Here is a 25727-nt window from a genome sequence, read left to right on the forward strand (position 1 = left end):
CAAATGTTAAAGCTTATTATAATCATTTTTTTTTTAGGTTTTGTTTTTGAACCAAGTTCTGAAGTAGTTCAAGAGTTGACACATCAACTCAATAACATCAGAGTTTGTCAAATGAAAAGGAGGGCAGTGAGCGGGGGACAATTGGCTAAATGGCAAAGGCCTAGTCTACAGCTCACTGTGGGAATGAAAAAAGAACAGAGAGCTGTGTTCAGATAATGTATACTCTTGCTCTTTGAAGTGGCTTCCAATCCTTTCATTGTACCCTGAAGATTAATTACAGAAAGCCAGAACAATCAGTTAAATCCACAACAGGAAAATTATTTTAGGAAAGGCAATCATCTTTCTTGTTGCTTCTCTGTTCCCTCAAACAAGGCGAATATTAAGACATTTTTAACAAAAGATGGTGGACAGAGACTGCCAAGGACCTGTCTGTCTGAAACAGTCAGGAGAGAACCAGACTAGGCCCACCAAGATCCAGATTAAGGCCTAAACCAGAAAAAGACCAATACCAGACCTCTTAAGACCAACACCAGAAATTGTTTTACATTCTCACATTCACTAAACTTGACATGAGACAGTCCATTAGGATGGTGAAAACCAAGAAAGACTGACACACTCAAAACTACAGAGAATTTAATGTGTACGTTGTTGTTGCTTTTTTTAATCTTTAGTTTGGGGACAAATACTTACTATGAGTTTATTGAGGCAAAAATCGTAGTGAGCTAATAGTGTGAATTGGTCCCTGAACTAGGAGTGTAACTGCACACAAACATGATGGTTCGGTACGTAGGCCTACCTCAACTAAAAATAAAGTAGCTTTTCTAACAATTAAACAGTGGTTTACTGCTCTTTCTTTAAATAAAATCAATTATAATTAAAATTTTCTTAGGGATAAAAATCTACCTCAACTTATGTTCTAAACTATTGGGAGCCCTTTTATATTACTATACTGTACATTACTATAAGCCCAAATTTAAATTGATTTGCTATTTAATTTTAAATATAAAAATCAACACTCAACTTAATGTGATGCCAACGTGTAAATTGCACATAATGCAGTTTTTAAATTAACTTCTAAATTATACAATTTCTATTTGTTGTTGAAATATATTAATTTACACAGTGGCTGTCATAAATTGTTTCATAACAAATTTATTTAAACATGCATTGAATAATTAACACATCACTAACAGGTAAAGAAAAATATATAAGTCTAATATTTCACAAAATGCTCTCCTCTAGACTTAATTTCTTTAGCGAACTAACAAGCTGTTGACACTGATGACTTGCCTGCCTGAGGTTAATGAAATGCTACCAGACATTTTGTTTTGACGTCTTTTCGCAATTGGAAGACTGATTAAATGATTACATGATGCATGAGATGCTCATTTTGTGTTAAAACTAGTAGTAAAGAGGATGTAGATGTAGTTTGACACAAATTTCCATAACACTTTAGATCAGGTAACCCTTTTCACTATTAACTAGTTGCATATTAGCATTCATATTACTAGCACATTGGTTGTTTATTAGTAGTTATATAGCACATATTAATGCCTTATTCTGCATGAACATATTCTAGATCCTTTAACTCGACCCAATACCTAAACATAACTACTGCAAACCTCACTTACTATCAATAAGCAGCCAATTAGGAGTTTATTGAGGGAAAACTCTTACTTAATTATGAATATGTGTTCCTGTTTCCTAATCTAAGGTGTTACCCAAGTTTCTGTTAATGAACACCGCAGAATGCAAGGCACTGAAAATAACCAGACATGGCATAACAACCAAATTGTTCTGCATATAAAGATACTGTATGCAGTAATTTGTGTAATTGTGTGTACCAAACCAAAAGACCTGTATCAGTTCAGTTCGTAATGTACAGCTGCAGCATTAACCATGGTACAGATGTCTATGTAACAGATGAAATGTAGACAGTGACTGGTCTGGCCTCAGAAAAGGCATAGTTTTCTCTTTTCTTTAAAAGGGGCTATCAGACATGACCTTGCTGTATCCTCAGTGCAACACGTCTTCTCCATTCCTCAGTTTGCTGACAAAAAGTGTTTCTCTGCTTGAGTGTGTGAAGGAAGAGGGGAAACATGCCAAAGTTGTATGTTCAGTGTATAGTCTGCACTTGCTAGACAGACAGGCTTAGTTAGCGGTACTCTTGCCGCAGCTTTAGTTTACCGAGAACTGACCACAGTGTCTGACAGTCTGATAGAGGTGGGACACTTTTTAAACTCTTCCCCTCTCTTCTGGTGTAGATCACACACGTTCGTCAGGAGTGTGAGTCGAAGATCAAAGGCCTGATTCCCGCAGAGCTGCAGCAGGAGCTGGAGGACACCATCACCTCGCTGAAGTCACAGGTGATCAAACAAATACACACACCACAAGAGCTCCCACTGGACACACATAAACAAATATATGTTAGTGTTTAAACTTATTTTTGTAAGGCAGATCAGAAAAACCACTAGCACAGGCACATCTGGACATTGCGTAATTTCATATAAATGGACTCGACCGCAACAGATTCATAAACACACCTGGAGCACTTATATATACAGGATTATGTGCATTATAGAATGGATAGTTCTAGTCCTTGATGCTGATTGGTCATTGCCAGTGGTTTATTCGTGATACTGCTTTTGCAAGCTACTGCTTATGTCTGCACAGCAGTTATAGCTTATTGTTATTTTGGTAACACTTAAGTATAGTTTCTTATTATCATGCCTGTTATTATCAAATTGGCTGTTTATTAGTACTTTTAAAGCACATATTCTGCATGATCAGATTCTACATCCCTAACCCTACCCAATACCTAAACTTAACAACTACCTTACTAACTATTAATAAGCAGCACATTAGTAGTTTTTGAGGCAAAAGTCGAAGTTTATGGTTTGTTAATAGAGATAATTTGACCTTAAAGTGACCGTTACTTTGATGCAAAGCAACTGTGGGGTAAGTGAAAATAAATGCATTAAGTGATGCATCAGATTTCGGAAAGGTGTTTATTTTTGTTAAAGAAAAACAACAGAAAATGTTTTTTAAAATTATTTACACGTGAAAAGGGAGATAAAATATCCAACTTAAAGGGGAACCCACTGACTGGAGGCTGGCAGATTTGATTGGTGACCCTGCTTCCTGGAAGCAGTCCGGGGAAATGACTCGGCAGCCAAGGAATTGCATAAGTACATCAGTCATTATCGCAAAATAAACACAGACAGTTTGATAAGTATGTGAAGTATTTTAACTGATACTGATATGGATTCTTGCATCTCAAAAGTTTTTAGTCTATGCTGTTTTCTGTTAATGCGTGAACAAAATGTCACTAAACATTCACTAAAAATATGTTTAATTCAGTGTTAACTGGTGTTCCTTTGTAATTATTTGTGAAATTTACAAGCAATTTTGGTCACACGTTATTTTAAGGTCCAACTCTTGATATTAACCAACCGTTAACTACGACTTTTGCCTCAATAAACTCCTAATTTGCTGCTTGTTAATAGTTAGTACGGTAGTCGTTAAGTTTAGGTATTGGGTAGGATTAGGGACGTAGAATATGGTCATGTAGAATATGTGCTTTATAAGTACTAATAAACAGCCAATATGTTAATAATAAGCATGCTAATAAGCGACTTGTTAATAGTAAGAATTGGTCCATATACTAAAGTGTTACCACAATTTCTAAATATTTTTTTTACACCACACCTTTTTCATTACATTAACCACTTAAAAAAATAATCATTCTAAAAAAATCCGTTTTGTTATAGAAAACCCTTTAAATTAAAATAAACTCCATTTAAAAAATTAGTTTTCCACTGTAAATTAATTAATTTCCACTGCAATTTAGTATCGCTTTAGAGTGGGCGGGATTATTCACATGTCGTTATAGTCGCGCCGCCTCTACTGCCACGACTCCTAAAAAAATACTTCTTCATTCCACGTCGCCCCAACAAGCTCTCGCTGGATCCGCTCCTCTATTAACAATGAGAGGAACATCTGTACTTCCTCAACAGACAACAAAACTTTGTGGTTGTTAAAAAAAAGGTGCGCTCGTTCAAAACAGTTGCGTTTGATCATTGGTTGGCTGTGCTGATTTAAATCTAGCAGTTCTATTGTGTATTTTCTCCGGCGAATCCGTGATAAGCAGAGCTTTCACGTCCCGTTTTGGTAACGGTATGATTCACTTGGAACCTCAACCGAGGTGGCACTAAAAAAGTACCAGGTACCAGGTACTGTACCCAGTGGAAAACCCCCAAAACTGAACTGTACCGAGCCGTACCATGCCGTACCATGCAGTGGAAAAGTGCCATAAGATAGGCTCCAGCATTCCTGTGACCATACAGGAAAGAGGCAGGACTATAAAGAAAACAAATAATTAAACCTTGAATAATTGACAAAACACAACAGCCAGTGGTTTGCATCAATGCTTCTTCAAACAGCTTATGCCAGCCTGGTTACAATTAATTAATTCTGGCCGCATAACCCTCTCTTTTTTTAACATGATGAGTACCCGCTTGTCCAGATCATGGTACTTCTGGTCTTCGTTCTTCAGTAGTAGAATCGACTCCCAACAGCTATGAGAACAACTAATACTCCAACCACATCCAAACAAAGTTTGAAGACTCAGCTGCTCTAGACCTCACATGCTAAACACATAAACTGCTGGGGGGAAAAAACAGCCCAGGCTCAATGGAAATACGTGACTCTGGATGCATTTTATGCAAAACTGCAAAAAAGTACCTATATACATTTCAGTGGACTTTCCAGCTGAAACGAACACTAGAGGCAGTAAAACCACCAACTTTTCTTCCTTTTCACGCATGATACAGGGGCAGGTTATTGATTAATAAAGACTTGTTTTCACATTGTGCCTTGCACAATACTATTTATAGCCTCAAATCACTTTTACCACAGTGCATGATTTTATAAACTAATACATTTGCATCAAATATCCAGGTCTCTATATATGGTTGTCTTATGTAATAAAGCATAGTGCTGCATTTGTGATGTGGGATGCAAGTCCTGTAAAACAAGAGTCACAACACTCCACAAAAAAGCTTAGAGCACATAGAAGTGTGCTAAAATGGCATGGCTGCTTCAGCAAATTCATCTTGGTCTCATGTTTGCTTTTGTTAATATTTTCCGTTTTAGTATACAATGTAACTAAAGAAGAGTCAAGATTTAAATAGGGAAAATATTGAAACTCTTTGTTCATTTTTGAGCGAGATGCTAATAGTCTAATCAGATTCAATGATCTATGCTAAGCTAAGCTAAAAGTGCTACCGCCAGACCCGGAGATCAACTGAATGAATTCAAAAACGGTAAAACTCAACTGTTTAACTCTAGGGGAGTTGGAAAATTAACCTATTTTCAAAAATAGTGGAGTGTTCCTTTAATAAAGCCATATCTGCAAAGGATATAATTTAAACCACTTATTTTGTATATGTCACCTGAAAAGTGCAGTGAAATGTACCCGGAACAATGTATTTGAAGTTTTGCAGAAATGTAGCCACATATAGGTGTCGCATATTTCCAATGGGTTGCAAAAAACAGTGAAGCATTTGTGAAGAAGTGAGATCTTATTGCATTTGCCATTGTTTGGAGCTTCCACTTTGAAATTAAGGTCTAGTTTTAATGTTCTGTATATTATGTGCACTAATAAATCAAAATTACAGGAAAAACTTTTGAACAGGGAACACATATTTACTAAGAGTTATGCCTGAACAAACTCCTTATTTGCTATTTATTAGTTAGGTAGTTAAGTTTAGGTATTTGGGCGGATTAAGGGATCTAAACTATAATCATGCAGAATAAATCATTAATATGTGCACTAATAAACAGCTAATATGCTAGTAATAGGCATGCTAAAAAGCAACTAGTTAATAGTGAGAATTGGTTCTTAAAATAAAGTGTTACCAAAATTACAGACCCAGCACATTAGTTCTACTGTAAATGACAGAGCATTTGATTGTTTCTGTATCATTTGTTTTATAGTCTCCGAACCACTCTTAAAAGTCAAACGTTGTTGATGTGTGGAGTGCATTTTACACAAAAACTCGAACACAAGCTAGGTTTTCAGCCCCTTGTATGAAGTCCTGCACCTCTGTGCTTGTGATCAGTCCACTTCACTTCAGTACCTCCACACCTGGACTACGTTTACACGACAAAGGTGTAGTCAAAAACGGAAAAGTTTTTCCCTTGCGTTTTTAAAAAGTTTAATGTATACACGACAATGTTTTCAAAACAATTCACATTTACACATAAAACTGCCAAAAACGCTGTATTATGTATGCCAGGCCAGTAGTTGGCACTGTCACCTTATTAGTAAACAGTACCTGTAAGAAGTGACGATTATATGTTGTATATGATGCGTCTCCGCTGTTGGTTGCAATATTGGTGAAGTAAATCCATACATTTGCTGAAGAAGAATTAGCAAACTCTTGAGCAGCAACAACAGCACCATATACACCATATATGCCATTGTTGAGTATGTTTGTTCGCACTTGCCTTTAAAATCGACATGTACTGTGCATGTACTTACTTTGCATGCGCATGACATCACCGTTTTCAAAGATTCCTGTTTTGGGTGTTTACAAGGAAACGACAACCGTGCCATTTCAAAAACTTCTACTTTGAAACCCGTTTTAAAAAATATGCATTTTTAGTTCCCAAAATGCCTTTGTCATGTAAACAAACAGTCAAAACGCATAAAAAAATTCCAGTTTTTGACTGAAAATTGTTGTTGTGTAAAAGGCCCCTTGTGGCACTTTTCCCACTTTGTGGTACGACTCAGCTCGGCACAGCACAGCACGTCACGTTAACCGAAACCAAAATAAAAAAAAAAAAAAGTAACAAGTACCAGGTACTGTACCTAGTGGAAAACCCCCCAAAAGTGAACCGTACTGTGCCGTACCATGCAGTGGAAAAGCGGCAAGTGTCTTGTATGCCATCACAGCTTCCTGTCCCTCATCTAATAATGCCGAGCAGTCAAGACCCCATGTCTTTGAACTCAAGCGGCTCTTGTTTATTTGATTTCTTGGGAAGGGGAGGGGGTAACAAGTGTTGCAAGTTCCTCCATAGACATGGATCTAATTTGGCCATGGGTCTTTGAAGTCTCTGGTCCAGTTCATCTCCTTATGTGCAATTACACCCGCCAACCACATTAATACAGGCTTCAAGGGCTCCGGCCAGGGTCTTATTAGTTACAGTCAGCCTTGTTCTACACGAGTCTGCGGCAAGAGCATTTTTTAAACATTTCAAATCTAAACAATAGCCCCTCTTTGTCAGGCATGGTCCGGGGCCCCTCAAACAACATTTCGAGATCACAGTACAAAGCTCCGGCGCGCGCCTCTGAATAGCTGAGACTAGATTCTTTCAGAATCGCAGCCACAGCTCTGTGATCTGATATGTTTATACGTTGTAATTGGTGACCAGTGTGGCCTCCTCTGTCCTTGAATATTTCGAGCATTGCACATAGCAATGCATTATTTTAACAAAGCCAGTGGCCGTTTAGGAATCTAACCATACTCATTCTTTTCAGAGTCAGAGGCATGCATTTGCAAAGATGGTAACATTAGATTTGCTCTGAGGTTTGCTTTGTGTTTCTTGGTTTCCAGGAAAATCGTCACAGAACAATGTACATTCTTTTCAGGCTCATACAAAATTTAAAAAGCCAGAATTAACCAAGTGTATTTCTTTTGTATGAGAAAATATTTTCATAAAGAATCACATTTGCTCACAGCGGATCTACGGTTGCTGTATTGACATACATTTTTGCTGCTAACTATTGTTACACATGGTAAAAGCAATTGTTAGAAATTAATGGGGTTGCATGAATCATATGTTTTTTTTGTTTGTTTGTCTGTTTGTCTGTTTGTTTTCACTGATAGTAGGCAGATAAAATTTCTGAACTCCCAGTGAGTGTCATTGATGTGTTAATGTATTCATTTGATTGAGGTCAAAAATTTGTGAATGTTCTGAATGAGCTGTTTTTAGTAAATGCTCTTTAATAGGCTGGGAGGACATTTAAAGTTCTGAGCATTACAGTATGTTTTAATAGCACATTGAAATCTTTTATTTCCAAAGATCAAGGACTATTCACTTTCTCATGACATGAGCCCTTTAAAATAGAGTACATTAATCTGATCTGACCGTTTTTAAAAGAGAAAGTGCTTCAACTGTTGTGGGTTTACCATTCAGAATCCTGTGGGCTGCTTATATATTCATTTCTGTTGAGCTCCTACTCTTCACCGGAGAACTTGCCCATAATGCTCTGGGAATGCTTGCACGTGTAAATAATTTTGTTACTTATTCTGCAGGTCAGCTTCCTGCAGAAGAGAGCGTCAGTCTTACAGGAGCAGCTAGATGCTAGTCACATCAGGAGGTGAGGACCTGGACATGCTTTTACACACACAGTTAATCCAGCTTCATGTCAGCTGTGCATTTTCTATTTATATATGTACTCATGTTTTAAAATGCACAGGCCTTTGTGATCTGCCAGAATGATTGTCCACATAAATAAGTGCTCTGCTATCTATGTCCAAGTTTGCAGTATAGAAACACTGATATAAATTACTGATATACAAAAGGACCAACCACAATTTGTTTGCCGTTTAGAGATCATACAAAGTAAACCTGTGAAACCTGATGCCAAAATGGTGCATAACAGTCTGATTGGAGCTTGTGGTGTGCATAAGTGCTTTCAGTCACACTTTATTTTAAGGTACAATTCTCCCTGTTAACAAACCATTAACTATAACTTTTGTCTTAATAAACTCCTAATGTGCTGCTTATTAATAGTTAGTAAGGTAGTTGTTAAGTTTAGGTATTGGGTAGGATTAGGGATGTAGAATATGGTCATGCATTAATTTGTGCTAATACTAAAAATAAACAGCCAATATGTTAATAATAGGCATGCTAATAAGCAACTAGTTAATAGAGAGAATTGGTCCCTATACTAATGTGTTACCTTGCTTTCATGGTGAACAGACTGTGTATGTGTTGACTGAGCCTGAGACTAGCTTTATAATAAAGAGACCATGTGAACTATAAACCCTCCCCCACCGGAGCTCTGACCGCTGCAGGTGTTGATTGGCCCTTTTGATCAGAGTAAACTAAACAAACAGTGTCAAGTGTCAGTTGTGGCCGCTGGTTGATGCTCATTTCCTCTTACACTCTAATTGTTAACTGGTTACTGATTAAATATTGTCTGCTGGTGTAACCTGAGAAAGAGCAGGCATTCCAGACTGATTTCTGTCTGTCCACGTTCACACCTGGTATTAACATCAGTTTTTTGCTATATACAGGTGTGAACACAATTCATGCTCTTTACCAGTGTTAGCCAATGGCTAATTTTAATCTGCAGTCCCTTCACTGGTTACCATTACCAAAAAAAAAAACTGTGTAGTAAAATAACAGTATTTAAAAAGTTTGAAATTGGCTCTGAAATCTGAAAGACTACATTCAGTTGAAATTATTTGTTGTACTAAGAGTGATAAACTCACAGTGATATAATGAGTAATGTATCTAGTGACAGAATCAGGAGACTGATCTTAGTAGCAGGTCTAAACAGTGGTGGGTCTCATCTGACAACCCGAGAGGGATTTTAAAGGCATAGTTCACCCAAAAAAGGAAAATTCTGTCATTAGTTACTCACCCTCATGTCGTTCCAAACTCATAAGACCTTTGTTCATCTTCGGAACACAAATTAAGATATTTTTGATGAAATCCAAGAGCTCTCTGAACCTCCCATAGACAGCAACACAACTACCACGTTCATGGTCCAGAAAGATAATAAGGACATCGATAAAATAGTCCATGTGACATCAGTGGTTCAACTGTTATTTTATGAAGCTACGAGAATACTTTTTATCTGCAAAGAAAACAAAAATAACGACTTCATTCAACAATTTTTTCTCTTCTGTGCCAGTTTTCGACCTGCGTTCATGAGAGTATCATGATGCATGCGTGTGTTTAAGTGATTTTGACCAGAATATTATAGACATGCTGGACTATAATATAATTTCACATTTCTCTCTCTTTCACTTTCTGACGTAGGCAAGTTTCTGTTCACTTTGTGCACTGTTCTAAGTGAAACTGTGTAAAAAAATTAAGCTAAGTAAGTATAACATTTGCTGTCTCCAGCCTGTTTCCATCCAATGTAATTAAATTTGTCTTGTATTTTGTCCATGATGTTCATCTTTTGATTATTGCTGTTGCCTATAGTAATTTTTTGTGTGATTTTTAATTCCCAGTCCATTTTAAGCCAGCAATATAATAATTTTTAAACAATAGATGACTTAAATTAAACAAGCCAGCATGGTGGGTAACAACCTTTAACCCAACCAGCTGGGTCAAAATAACCCATCATGTGTTCTGTCCAATATTTACCAAGCGCTGGGTTGCCAAATAACCCAAGTTGGGTTGTTTTTAACCCAGCATTTTTTAGAGAGTACCTTACTAACTATTAATAAGCAGCAAATTAAGAGTTTACTGAGGCAAAATTCATAGTTAATAGTTAGTTAATAGTGAGAATTGGTCCCAAACTAAAGTGTGACCAAAGATTGTGTTGTGAAATTTTAATGATAGTCAGCATTTCCATCTGCTGCATCAGTAAATAATTTGATGCGCTGAATCGGTTTCCGCAAAAACAAACTCCTTGGATGGAAACTTGGCTATACTGACAGCGAGCTGTTTTAGCACTAATGCAGCGCAATGAAGAGGTTGTGCATTATGTGTGTTTTTATTTATGTGTTTTATCATTCTGTTTTTGTGACAAGTAGTTTTTGTAGTTATGATAATAATTATATTAAATACTGGGAAGTACAGTTTAAAAGCACAAACCATACCTCATCTCTTAAACCAACTATTTTCTGGTAAGCTATTGACCAGTCCTCAATAGTACACTAAATGTAAAACAAAAAAAAAAAGAAAAAGAAAAGTCACCAGTTACATCCAAAACCTATTTTAGATTAATTTCATCCATGATTATTTAACCAGCACATTTTCTACACAGTAAGTCCAGGCTTTCAAAAAAAAAAATTAATTCCTCATTGCTACAATGTAGTGGTCCTGTGGTGTGATCTTTAAACATATGCTTGAGGCTTGGATATGTTGTTTTAAAAAATGTTTAATGCACTTGTTAAAAACCATGTTTCATTCAACACATTATAATCACAACACCTATGTGTCTCTCTCTCTCTCTCTCTCTCGCTGTATAGGTAGTGGATGACATCAGGCCATTTATTTATGTCCTCTTGCAGACTTGTAAGGCAAGCCCTTCCTGATACACACGCGACCATCCTCATCCTCACTCACCGCTGCTTTCATGCTACACTCGTCTGATGTGCCACTTTTTTAAGCCATATTTATGTACCAAGTCATTGTATTTATTTTGTTTTGGTTGGTTTTTTGCATTCATTGTTAATTATAATGTTCGTCTGTGAAAAACATAATTTGTTTTTTTATTATTATTATTATTATCATTATAATTAAATTTGTTGAATGACATAAATTACATTGTTTCGCAAACCCCTGACTTTGCATTGTTGTCATTTTCCTGTTGGCTTCATTTAAAGGGGTCATCGGATGGCCATTTTCCACAAGTTGATATGATTCTTTAAGGTCTTAATGAAAAGTCTGCAACATAGTTTGGTTAAAATTTCTCAATGGTTGTGTAAAAAACACCTTTTTTACCCCATCAAAAAGAGCTCTTTTCAGAGCAAGCCATTTTGTAGCATTTTCCTTTAAATGTTAATGAGCTCTGCTGACCCCGCCCCTCTCTTCTGAGCCACTCACAGACTGCTGGCTAAATGTCTAATGCATATGGCACACAACACTGGAAACACTTCAGGAGTTTCGAAGACATCCTCGGATTTGTTGAATTATACAGGATTTCCAGGAGGCGTGTGTGTCGCGTTCTTTAAAGTTCCACCTGGAAACAAAGATGCCATGACGCCAAACCCCATCACGAAAGAAGAAAGCCATTGTGTTTACAACTGTGATGATGAGCACTTAACAGGATCAACTAAATGCTGGATTCTCAGAAGTATGTGAAATATTTAAAGTTCACAGCAGAGAATCTTTAAAATACTTCCGAGAGTTTTACACTCTGTTGTTGTGGGGACATTTCCACACCCTGAAATGTGACGATGAACAAAACAAACTGTGATTGGTTGTTTGACATGTCGGTCAAACAGCCTCATGGGTGGGCCTAGGCCAATGAAAGCTGCCATGGATTCCAGAGACTGAGGGGCTGTTTACTTTAGCCGCATTCAACGTGAAACTTGCTAATTAGCACATTATTAGGAAAGGCGATTTGTAAAGATTCATTAAAAAAACCTTATACTCGCTTCTTCTGTTGGTGAAGCTGGATCACGAATGATTTGCATGAACATAAGGTGCATTTAGGTAGATCGGGGGAGCATTCCCTTCAAAAACAAATGTAATCCACTTCGTCTTCAATGGCTCAGATGTCATTATTACATCCAACAACAAAACACCTCGGTCGCTTAGGAGTCATTCTTGTCTACATCTGCTCCGGCAGTGAAACAATGGCGCAAAGGGTCACTCAGGGCATGTCTAAGGTAGTCCAGTCTGTGCTGAAACGCCAATCAAACTATCATGGGAGGGGCCTGTTTTTGTGACATCACACAGACAGGCATCTGAGATAGGCCCAATTTGAGAAAGGGGTAAAGATTTTAGTAGATTAAAAAAAACACAAACTGGGTGATTTTATCATGACAGGGTGGTTGTGTACACACACTGCAAACACAAATTTTAGTTCAAACAACTTGTAAAAGTGCATGTAGCATCCAATGACCCCTTTAAAGGTGAATCTGTTATTTCTGTGCTACTAGTGAAGCTAAATGGAATTGCAAGAATAATAAGCATGAGAAAAAAGTTTCCCAAACACTTCCACCTCCATCTGTCATCTGGCAAATGACTGGTCCCGCCCCAAACTCACTCAACTGACTGAGTCAGAAGTTGACATGTTGGGCTGCTCAAACAGTCACAGTGTTTACACTCTTCAAGAAGACAAACTACTGCACTGGCTTACTCACACTGACTCTACATGTTAACCAGTATTTTAGCACAGACAATTATACACATAAGCATTAATAGCATTATTTAACAGTAGGATCCATGTGGCTGTCATTTGCCTCTGATATAATTTATTATTGTTTTAGATCTCTTCTAAGTATTTTTACTGTTTGAAATTGAAAATCTTTTATATTTATATATTTCTAAATTACATTTTTAGCTGTAGTGGCAAATTCCAGTTTTTAGCAGCCGCTACCCTGTTATATTGCAAATATTGTTTGTAAGTTGGCATGAAACAGAATTTGTGACCAAATTTACTTTTGATTTGGCTTATTAGAGTCTTAAAAACATCAGCAGAGAAAATTGAGTCATATCACAGGAACTTATTATTATTTCACACAGTATATTTTTTTCTGCTGATTTGATATTCAAGAAACTTTTTTTATTATTGAGTCATTCTCAAAATGTTGTGTCAAACCTGTACATTGACCTTTGAGTGATGCTATAAAAATATTTATAGTCAAGAAACACCATGTATAAGGCATCATTTCATAACATAAAAGTTTATAGTGTTTGACAAGCACCTTGTCCCCTTTATCTGGGGCACCACTTCTGACATTTACAGTTGTTGATTTGTTTATTTGTAATCAGTTTCTTTTTCAAGGTAAAGCCGAAGTGCAAGGTCTAACAGTTGTGCAAAAAGAACATGCAAATAACTAAAGATATTGACAAGTCCAGAAGAATTGCTCTTGTACTTTTATCATTAAATACTATTTTAAAAATACAAAATATTATAGAAATGTACATCCAAACTCAAATAGGCTTTTCAGATGTGCACATAATGATTTTCCCAATAAGTTCAAAAAGTAAGAGTGAATGTGTTTCTTTAAAAACTCACAAGTCTGTTTTTTTTTTGTTTGTTTGGTTTTTTTTTTTCAGTCTTGAGAGATTAAGTGCTGTCACACACTTCTGAAACATGGAAAATGTGCAAAATAATGTGTTTGTTTTTGCTTACAGTAAATCACTACAAGTATTATAGATAAATAATAGTTTGAGTGAATCTGTTCCATTGAAATCAGTGAGAAGTGCTCTACAGACCAATAACAGCCATGTGAAATCCTACAAGAAAACTTAATATGAAACTTCAGCTGAATATCCTAATAATCTGTTAGAAAGTGGAGTATGACTCTAATATGCCACACACTTTCCTTTTTGTTGACATTATTATTTACATTGTATTCAAGAAGCATCAATAGGTTCCTAAAAATATTCACCAATTTTAATGAAATTTGCACTGCAGTTTAAAAAATTTTCTTGAACGTATTCATGTCAGTTCACAAAATAAAATGTCTGCTAAAAGGTATGTTCTATCACATTTTAATTTACCATACTACCTACACTTAACCTAACTGATAGTGTTAAGAAAAGCAAACGAGCGATAAAAACATTTGCTGAAGTAACCATGCTATTTTAGCTTCCATATACAAGACTTTGGTTCTTTTTTGACATTGTGTTGTCCAAGAAGCCAGGCAAAAATAAGTCTTCTCGTAATAAGTATTTATCGACAGTCTGCCCCATAATCATAATTTTTGTGCAAAGCAACCAAAGTTGTTGGTTTTGCTGCCTCTAGTGTTCATTTCACCTAGTATCTTAAGGTAAATGTAAGTTTCTACAGTTTTGCAGGAATATTGGCTAAGTCACATATTTCCAATGAGCCAAGGAGCCTATCCCAGAGTCAAGAGCCGAAATCAGGGAAACACCCCAGATGGATCCCAGTGGGTATCTTGATATCAATTTGACTTCAAATATTTAAAATGCTGAACTATAATTTTAAATTCAGTTTTCTGACTGCAATTTCTTCCAGTGGAAAATAGGAAGTGAATCCAACACTGAAATTAGTTTAATGTATATTTTGGAAAATATGTTTGACGTTCAATTTACATCAAATCAATGTCAGGCCAAGTTTTTGGATGTCATTTTGATGTCTTTTCAACATCAGTTGCCCTCTGGGATGTCGAGTGAAGTTGACAACATTGAATAATACAGAATGCAATTATGAATGTTAGTCAAGATAAAACACTTTGGTTTCTAATGAACTCATTTGAATCATGTCTAATAATTTGGAACTTTATCCATGAAATTTACCATTCAGATCATTAATTACATTTCATGTGGTGACTGATTTGGAGCACTCTTCAGAGGCAGCAACAGTGGTGTCATACAAATAGTGATCTGAGGCTCACACTTGACTCACAATTCATTCCAATAGAATTTGGACAAATAGAATTACAACAGTGTGATGCTCTATCTATGACGCCTTAAATGCTGTCTAGGTAGATGACTCTTAGGCCATTGGTTGTGTTGCTTTCTGTTTTCCTGTGCTTTGTAACATAAGAATAGTTGTAAAACCAGTCAATATTCACACAGCTAAACTTTATTTAATAGAGAAGATCACAAGTGTTGAAAGCATCTTGCCAGGCGATATTTTGAAGCAGCATTTGCTAAAGTTGTATTCTTTTCAGAATTGTGTCCAGAAATCTGCATTGGAGATTACAGTCTTCAACACATCTGCCCACTCAGATTCCTCTTGTCCATGATCTGATCTGTTTTTTTCCAAAGGTAACACAACCCCACCAGATATTTATTTGATCTGCAGATTTTACCGTTGAGATGAATGGACAAATGTTAGACAAAGCTCTGAGTAACAGGAGCTTCAGACTCTTGCTGGAAAAATCTTAGAGGATTTGTGGTTGGAAACCCTGATCAAATGATCATCAAGAGCCTCATCAAATGCTGTTTTATCAGGCATTGTCTTTTGATAATGGAACTGTGGACTTTCGGTTAGATAAAGGGTAGTTGGTGCTCTGTTTTCCACTGTAGCAGCAAAGATTTTATGCTTTTAATGAAATAAAAATACAAAATAGCCTTAAACTTACTTTTAAATGTATCTGTTTTCCTAAAGAAGGTCAGTAAAAGAAGGTGTGTAAATTAAATCAATGAAAATAATGGTAACACTTTAGTTTAGGGACCAATTCTCACTAAAAAAAATAGTTGTTTATTAACCAGCCTATTGCTAGCATTTTGGCTGAAGTTAGATGGCAGAAGTTAGATATTATTAATAATTCAAACTCCTTTCAGGGCATCTCTACTTAATTGTCAGTCTCACAAACATCTGCTATATTTGCAGTTTTTTTTATCTAATTCTCCTCCAAAGTGCAGTGGGTTGTGGGCAATAACAGCCAACAGAGTGTGCAAGGATCCACACTTTAAAAATTTACCCAAAATAGTAGATTGTCCAGGGACTTTTGGCATACTCCTTTTTAACATACTATGCTTTTGGGACACACTTATTCTAATCCAACATACTTTTTAGCATTAATATTATATTATGCACATTGGGATGCAGGGATAGTTTATTTAACTTATCTAATAGCTCCCACTATAAAAGTTTTTAAAAGTAATGGGACACCAAAGTGTAGCTATTCATGGAAGCATTCACTTTTCTCTCTCTGTTTCCTCCCACTCATCTATTTCTGTACCGCACAGAACACAAAGACAGTGGGATATCTGTTAAACAATAACACGGGAACTCTTTGCGGCATCCATTATGCTCCAATCTTGCCCCGTACCGCAGTCACCAAGTCCATCCAAACAAGAGGTCACATATTTAACGTAGCCACGCTCTGCAGGACTCCACAATAGATCCAGACTGCAGCCAAAACCAAAGCTATTTTCAACCTTATCAATATTTTTCATCTGTGGAGTATTGGGAGGATCAAAGGGTTTTTTACACCCTCCCTTCTGCCTCTGTCTTATCTGCTGATCAGGAGGGCGTAGCGCTGTGTGCCATTACCTCATAAAGGCAGATTACAGCCAATGGAATATCCCACACTGGCTCTAAAACAGGAGGTGGCAGTTAGGTTTCCACACCTGCATTCCACAGAGGGGTTGATATTTATTAACACTTAATACTGATATGAAACCATCTAGCAATGGTCAAAGTTTGTATTTGCATTTGGAAACCCAGGTCTTATCAGAATGATCATGTTTAGGAAATGAATGCACATGAACAACACAGTATCATAGTGGGATTTTCGCTGCTGTCAAGTTTTCCTTGCTTATTAGTTGGGAATTCATAAAGTGATTTTAGTGATGCTGACATTTCTATATTATTATCTTTATAAAGACAGAGAGCTTTTGTAGCATCAATGCCGCAAAATGAACAACAGATACATTTTATGTAGTTGATGCAGTCGCCTGTGTATTTGTTGTCTGATGGTAGTGAATACGGTTGCATTAATAATACAGTTTAAAAAGACCAGTCACAGTACCATGTTTTCTGATGCGTCCCCAAGCAGGAAAGTAGGGGCTCCAAGACTGTCTAAAGCAGGGGTGTCTAAACCTGTTCCTGAAGGTTTAATGTCCTGTGAAGTTTAGCTCCAGCTCTAATTAAACACTCCTAAAGCAGCTAATCGAAGTCTTCAGATTCACTAGGAATTCACGTCCAGACAAGTGTGGCCATGTTCCAAATGGCACCCTAACACCCTTGCAGCTTTCCTCCGAGTCCTCACTTTTGTGATGTAAAGAGGGTGCTCGCGAACACCCTTGTGAAACCCTAAATGATGAATGGGACACCTTTATGTCTCATCAGCCTGGTTTCATTGTTTATACGTAGGTATTATTACGTAACATTTACAAGCACAAAACAAGCAAAAAACACACATTTTTATTGATGCTAAAACGTACAATTTAGACATATTTCAACGTTTAAAACTTACAAATCGCTACGTATTTTCTTTTATATCAAGATATTCGTCTCAATACACTTTTGTCATTTTATCAATAAGCGATTTCGATTTTTAGACTGCTTAACCTACCTCCAAAACTTAACCTACCTATTTTATAGCGAATATAAAAGGATATAAAATGCAATTGACCGAAATAACCGTTTTAGTAACAAAATAGCATTAAAAATATTTTAATCCCACTCCTTCCTCTAAACATAAACATAACTATTTATGTACAGTAAAACATGACAAACAGATAAATGCAATTACAATCATTTATTTTATTTAGTCATTTAGCAGATGCTTATTTATTGCAAAAAATGTCAAAAGCAGTAACGTTACCAAAAGTAATCCAAATGACGATGCGTTGCAGCCGCAGTACTTTCTGGTGGAATACAGTAGGATTGTGTGAGCCAGAGCAGAATTGATGTTATTAATCGCTGAAAATATTATCCAGATTATTTTCCGGATCCACTCCTTGAACTTGCGAAGGCGCGTGCATCATTCAAACACACCTCACCAGAAACACGGCATGTGGCAATCTGGGACGAATGCAGGCGAGAGCCAATGAGTGTTCGATATCCTGCCGTAAAATCTGTCGTTTGAAGTGGCAACATTTGAATTTCTAAACAGCATGCAGTGTTGCCAACTTAGTACCCCCAGCGACTTTTTTCCAAAAAAGCGAATACAGTCATATGGATTCAGAAGATTTCGATTACAGAGCACAAATAAAATTGTTTCATTTCGTAATTATGTTGCATTTTTGGTGTATTTTATAGTTCTATTGTCAGTCACAGCATGTCGGAGAAAACACCTTTTGTGGCTCATTACATGACAAACATTTACATGACAAGTAAGTTTAAATGCTGAAAATATGTCAGTATTGTATGTTTTAGTGCATGTAAAAAATTTAAGTAATTTTACATTTTATAGAACCACATTTTACGTAAAATTCATATGAATTATCATGAGATCATGTTGGTCTCATGGACTTAATTGACTTGAATATGCTGCAGCCACAAGACCACAAGTGAACATGAAGTGTGCCATTTGGGACAGGCCCTGTGTTGGAGCCAGTTAGAGATAAACTTTGAAGGACCGCTGATCAACAGCAATGTTACACTGCTTGCACTGGTTAAGCATTATGAAACGGAAGTTGGGATCATCTTTTTTCCTCTATTTTGACATACAGGTGCCGTTCATGTGCATTCATCTCTTAAATATGCTCATTCTAATGTGCCTTGAGGGCAGCACTTTGAGTCCTGATTTTTTAAATTAGAGTCTTGCCGATGCAAATACATATTTAACATAATGAAGCTCTAATTGTGAACGTTTACTGTACAAATAAATAAGTGCATATTCTGTGTACTGTAGGAGCTTGAAATGTACAATCTTTTCTATTTAATTTGTTGAATTCTAGTCTAGTCTTCTAGTCTTTCTCAGTAAGAGAGAAATCATGTAAACACCCATCATGCCACAATGGCAACTTCTGAACTCAGAAAACAGAATATATTTCCAAAAGGACAGCAACAGATCATGGTACATAAATAAATAAATAAATAACCTCAGCGATTGTTTGGCTCAGTCGATCAAATAAAAAGCGAGCAAACAGACTTGTATTGATGCATCATTCTGGCCAGCGCTGTTGCAGTGTATTGTGGGTGTAAAGCGTTCCTTGAATATTATTATAAAGAGTTTATACCCACAATAATATTAATACTGTTCCATCACACATTTGTTTTTTGTTTCGTTTGGATCTGAACCAAATATGATGCAAGATAAGGAATTATTTGTGCTCTCTCTTTATTGTTGAACATTGCTCATGCATACCTTAACATCAATTCATCCGCTTTTAATTGCGTAATACTATATTTATGTAATTTGCATTTAAACTGATTGTTTACAATCACTATCCAGGTTTCCCATTATTGTCATTTAATAGAAAAAGGGTGAAACTACCCCCAGGGTTTCCATGTTTAAATATACAGTATGTTTTGTCAATATTTAAAGTACAAATGTTTTGATGAGTCTGGTCAGTTGGAGAGATTCACACAAAGTAAAATATTATTTTAGGTTAGTCACAGCCTTGTTTTCTCAGTCTGGTTGCAATCATTAGATTATACTGTGTGTGTTTAACACAGATGTGTCTCTAGGAATGTTTGGGTTTGGAACAGCCAGGTGAACAAAGATGGGAGCCACAGGATATTAGGGAGATAAGTAGATCCTAATAAGAAAGTCATATTGCAAGAACTTAATCCAGAAATATTCTAGGCTATTTCTACTTGTTGTCTGTGTAGTTCCTTAGCTTATAATTCTGTTTTAGTCATGACATGAGTTGAATGGACTGTATTTAAAGAGATTGTTTGTAACTTTGGTAACACTTTATTTTAGGGATCAATTCTCACTGTTAACTTGTTGCTTATTAGCATGCCTATTACTAGCATATTGATTTACTTGAAAAAGTTTGATTTACTTGAATGTTACAAAAAAAAAAAAAAAAAAAAATGCATATGACACTCAAAAGTGAACAAATGATTATGTTGCATCATGCTAACACACAATGGAGAATTCAAAATTATAGTCTGCCACTCTGATGGTCCATAGACCTTAAGAGAAATAGACCTGTCAGTTCAGGTAAATGTGGATAGAGAGTGGTTGAGGTCTTTAGTTTGTCCCAGGATGATGATGTGATTTAATGATTGCACAGGCATATCCACAGCTGCATTTGAACAAACTCTCTGTCCCTACATGTACTGAGGCAGCTTCATAATCCATGTCAAGCCTTGTTATAACCTACCTCTTTTATTCAGTGTTTTGTTGTTTGCTTATGTTACTTTCAACACCAGCATAACATTTTGTGTCATTATCACAGTGTGCAGGGATACATTGCACTTTTTGAAGTGTGGTATTAAAGGAACCTGCCATTTCAGTCTGACAATGACACCCTCTGAGTGTAAATGTGTGTGACAATCTTTTCTGTTCCTTTGTCTCTCATGGATTTTCTGTCAGACTAGTTTCTGTTCCATGCACACAGGACAGGTTTCCTTTTTTCCACTCTATTTGTGCAGGGCCAGACGAGTTCATAGTTGTCTGTTTCCCATCATTAATATTGATGTGTTGCATTGTGACACAGAGAACTGTGCTCAGTCTGGCAGTCATAACGCTCATGTTAAAGCTACTGTGAGTGTGTGTCTGTCAGCTGTTGTCAGAGTGAGCAATATAAAAAATTACCATGTCAGTAAACCACATCATATAGCTTGTCCATATAAACTATCACAGATTTAATTCTATATTCTCACAATGCCTTTCTGTCCAGCATCTGTCATGAAGACTGAAGACTGCCTTTGGACAGGTCAGATATCCTTGCTTTCACTGAAGCACAAGATGCTCTTTGAAACATCCTCAAAGCATGCAGGACAACATGATCATTTGGTCTTACACAAACTTTGGGTGTCCCTGTCAGCTCAAGTGCTGCTGAAAAAGGACTATTAAAAAAAAATAATAATAATAATTCTTAAATTTAAATACATATTTTTAAAAAAAATTCAGTTAAAAATGTAAACTTTTCACACAAATTGTTATGCTTAAACTACAGTTTGAAATGAAAAAAAAAATTGTATTAAATTATTTTAAAACAGAGGCAGTTTCACAAGTGGATTGTTGGAATGATTTTAAAAACATATACTGAAAAGGAAGACAAAGTGATACTTTGCCAAGCAATTGTGATCATACATCCACTAAAAGCACAATGTGTTTAAAAGACAGAGCAAAAATCATGATTAAATGAGAAGCTAAACTAAAAAAAAAAAGGATTGAAAGAAAAAGAAAGTTGAACTTCCTTGATATTCTCATGAAATGACCTTCAGACCATTTGAAGTGTGATTTACGTGTCCAAATACTTTTGGGGCTACTGTGCATATACTACATGTCAGCCAGATTTGGGACAAACTAACAATATACTTTTATACCTTTAACAAAATTGACATTCTGTTAATTTGGCAAAGGCTTAATGAACTTATAAGGGTGCACCTATAGTGAGTGTGTTCCCTGGAAATCACACCCACAAGTTTAGCTAGACAGGAACTACTTTCAGCAATATTGTTTTATAGGACACAAGGCATGATGCTCGGTTTGTCAGACCAGACCTCCAGATAGATTTTCATGTTCAGTTTAATAGCAGCTTCTAACCTGCTGGAGGAAGGACAGGATCTTTTTAATTTACACAGTGAGATTTCCTGTGTCCTGTGCTCTCAATCCCACACATTGGTGATGTGACACAAAATGAGGGGGCGTGTGTATTTTTCAGTCTTTTCCAACCTCAGTAATGCTACCAGGGTCTGATACTGACATCTCTCCAGCTGATGAAAACTCTCCAGCAATTTGACAGCAACTTTCTGGGATCAAAGCCAGTGAACGTATAACTCAGGGGCCGTTTACACTACAATGTTTTTTTTTAGCCATAAACGGGAAACTTTTTATGCGTTTTACTGTCGTTTACACGACAATGGCGTTTTGAGGAATGAAAACGCATATTTTTGAAAAATGGGTTTCAAAGTGGAAGTTTTTGAAAATGCCACTGTTATCGTTTCCATGTAAACACCCAATACGGGAATCTTTGTAAACATTGATGTTGTGCGCATGCATAGTATGTGTTAGGTATGTAGACATGCGCAGTACGTGTCGATTTTAAAGGCAAGCGTGAACAAACATACTCAACAGTGGTTGAGTACATGGTACTGTTGTTGCTGCTCAAGAGTTTGCTAATGCTTCTTCAGCAAAGTGTGGATTTACTTCACCAATATTACAACCAACAGCGGAGACACTTCATATACAACATATAATCGTCACTTCCCTACAGGTACTGTTTACTAACAAGGTGACAGCACCAACTACTGGCCTGGCATACGTAATGCAGTGTTTTTGGCCGTTTTCATGGATATGTGTAAACGTGAATCGTTTTGAAAACATTGTTGTATATACGTGAAACTTTTTAAAAATGCAAGGGAAAAACGTTTCCGTTTTTGACTACATTGTTGTCGTGTAAACGTAGCCTCAGTGTCAGCATGAAATGAAAAATCACCCTGTTTTGTAAATGCATGTCATTGAACTTGTTTTGAATGATTCATTCATGTGTATGTTTGATTTTTTATTCAAGTCATAACTGGCTCTTCAAGTGAAAACATCTCTCTGGTTATGTATGCAGAACTTTTCCAAGAGCATAAACCTGAGTGCAAACGCCCACATCTCAACTGCAAAAATGGAAGTTTAAAAACAAATTTTAAAGACGGCTGTGCATTTGTTTCTCTGGGGCATTAGGTCTACAGAACCAAGTCCCTTTTGGTAGTCTGTTACACTCAGATGTACTTCACAATATGGAAGAAACCGACTGATCTTGACTGTGGCCATAACCCTGACTCTCCTCCTCGACAAATTAAGAAATAAAGAGGATGAGGATGAACCTTTAGGATGTCTTCATCTGCTCCCCACCGCTGGCAGAGGAAATGAAAATCATTTCTACAGATGTGCTCCCTTTCATGGCCAAAAAGGGATTAGAGAGAACATCAGACATTGTTTCTATGTATTGTTTGACTTTAAAGTCATGCGCAAAATGGGATTAAAACAAAACAAAAAATGCTGATAAATAACCTTCAGTAAGCCAACCCCCCCTCTTTGGCAGAAGACTAAACCGGCTTCAAATAGCTACCATGTTCCTGACAGTGTCCCACTGCTGCTATCACCTCAAAGGCCATTCCAGGACGAAATTCAAGTTTATTTTCTTTAAATCTCCCATTTCTAACAAGATCCTCTTAAAAGCCCATAACAAGCAGCTGAATTGTTGCTCTCTTCATCTGGAGGGGTGTAAGACACCATGTCTAACTTCAAAGTCCATCTTAACGCCACACTTTAATTGTATCTACTCCAGCACCCTGCATGCCATCTGATTCTGCTGACTGCACTTACTGCACTTACACTAAGAGTTCTTTCTCTTTTTAGGTCCAGTCATCCTTTCTTTTGACTCATGCACACTTAAAGAGTTAGTTCACCCATAAATGAAAATTCTATTATTATTAACTCACTCTTATGTCGTTCCAAACCAGTATGAGATTCTTTCTTCTGTGGAACACAAAAGGAGAAGTTCAGCAGAATCAACCCTTGTGTTCTTGTCCATACAACAACGCTGTGTTGGGGAAAGTTACTTTTAAAAGTAATGCATTACAATATTGCACTACATTACTTTTGCATTACTTTTTCTCATCTTTCAGCTGTGCTGCCATTCTGGATTGCTTGAAGAATAGGACGCAGGAGAAGAAAGTTCAGCACTCTTCAGTGATAAAAAAATACATAAATGCTGTGTTTGTCAAAAGACATTTTTGCTTGTTAGTATGATTGAATTGGATCGACAAAGATCAACAGTAAAGTCGTTGGCTAAATATTCTGAGTTTGCATTTCGCTGTATTTATTCACTTCACATTTAGTCTAGAACTACAGTAACCATCGTGTTTGTACAGCACACACAACGTCTCTGCACCTCCCAATTTCTCTGACAGTCAATAAATGGGAAAACAAAGTAAATGGCATTAGTTATTTGAAAAAGTGTAAATTAAAAAAGTAATGCGTAACTTTACTAGTTACTTGACAAAAGTTATCTGATTATGTAACTTACATTACTTTTAATTAGGGTTGCAAAAAGGTGGAAAATTTCCAGTAAAATTCGAAAATATTCCAGAAATTTTGTAAACTTTCCATCATATTTTTGGAATATTCCAGGGATTTTTGGAAAGTTTCTGGAAATTTACCTGGAAATTTTCCACCCCTTTGCAGCCCTACTTGTAATGCATTTCCCCCAATGCTTTAATGTCTCAAGAAATCGTCTGAAGACATACAAACAATGCTTTCTGGATGGAATTTTGATCCATTTGATATCAATTTTCATTTTTTTATTTGTGAATCTGAACAGTCAACAGTCAGATTATATCCTGAATTCAGTCATATCTAAGTTTTTACTAAATGTGTAGTTACCACATTTTGCCAACACTTAAATAGATTTGAGTTGGCAAAAGTGTGATTTCTTTTCCTGACAAAGCTATCACATGACTTCAGAAGACATAGAATATAATGTCCAATCATATTAATTGCTGTTATTGTGCTTTTAAGACATTTTATGGTTCTATTGGTCACTTTGTGTTAAGAAATTCTGCTTAATATCTCCTTTTGTGAAAATCGCATGGGTTTGGAAAGAGATAGGATGAATAAATGATGAGAGAACTTTCATTTCTTGGTGCACTGTACCTTTAAAGATATTGTCCCAGACTGGTCTTGTTTATTTGCCTAAGCCACAATTTCCTCCAAAAGCATGGTCATTGCTCAGCGTATGCCATGCAAATCATGATCTGCTTCATTTTCTTTTGCCTCCCTGCATCTATGCATTCCTCCTCCCCCCGACCCCTGCACGCACTCACATAAGACATTCACAAAGTGGACATTCACACTTCACTCCTGGTGGACGTCTGTGATAATTGCCATAAGCCTCCTACTTGCTTTCATTTTCCATTGTTCTCCCTAAAGTCTTTGCTCTGGCTTGTGATAAAGGGATAATCACTTCAAAGCAAACTGCTGAGAGTTTAGCCCTGAGCTGAAAGAGCAGGCAGACAATACAGTCATTGAGAGCAGTTACTGATCACAGCGTTCATCACGGAACAGCAGACGCTCTCAGACGCACTCACTTTAGCTGCTCCAAAGTGAATACTCACCAACTACCAAACGGGAATAAAAACCGGCCATTGGCCGTTAACTTTATAACTTTATAAGGTACTTATAAAGTGTGCACAGGTTCCACTAATAATCTAATAATGGTGTTTCCTTTTGGAAGTATTTTTATTTTCTTTCTAAATATAA

The 25727-nt window shown here is 36.6% G+C and overlaps 1 protein-coding gene across 4 annotated transcripts in view; it reads left to right on the forward strand.

The window, feature by feature from the left end:
- LOC109078078 (centrosomal protein of 112 kDa-like) overlaps positions 1-25727 on the forward strand; it is a 160468-nt gene that overhangs the window by 131086 nt on the left and 3655 nt on the right. The window contains exons 25-27 of one of the 4 annotated variants that reach the window (XM_042720941.1): positions 2265-2366; positions 8322-8386; positions 11223-11625. In XM_042720941.1, the coding sequence (XP_042576875.1) occupies positions 2265-2366; positions 8322-8386; positions 11223-11226 (171 nt within the window). In that variant the 3' untranslated portion in view covers positions 11227-11625. Of the gene's footprint in view, positions 1-2264; positions 2367-8321; positions 8387-11222; positions 11626-25727 lie in introns of those variants that run through there. The other 3 variants (XM_042720940.1, XM_042720942.1, XM_042720939.1) reach the window with 3 other exon arrangements.

This window comes from Cyprinus carpio, chromosome B3, assembly GCF_018340385.1.
Source record: "Cyprinus carpio isolate SPL01 chromosome B3, ASM1834038v1, whole genome shotgun sequence".
Taxonomy (NCBI): Eukaryota; Metazoa; Chordata; class Actinopteri; order Cypriniformes; family Cyprinidae; genus Cyprinus; species Cyprinus carpio.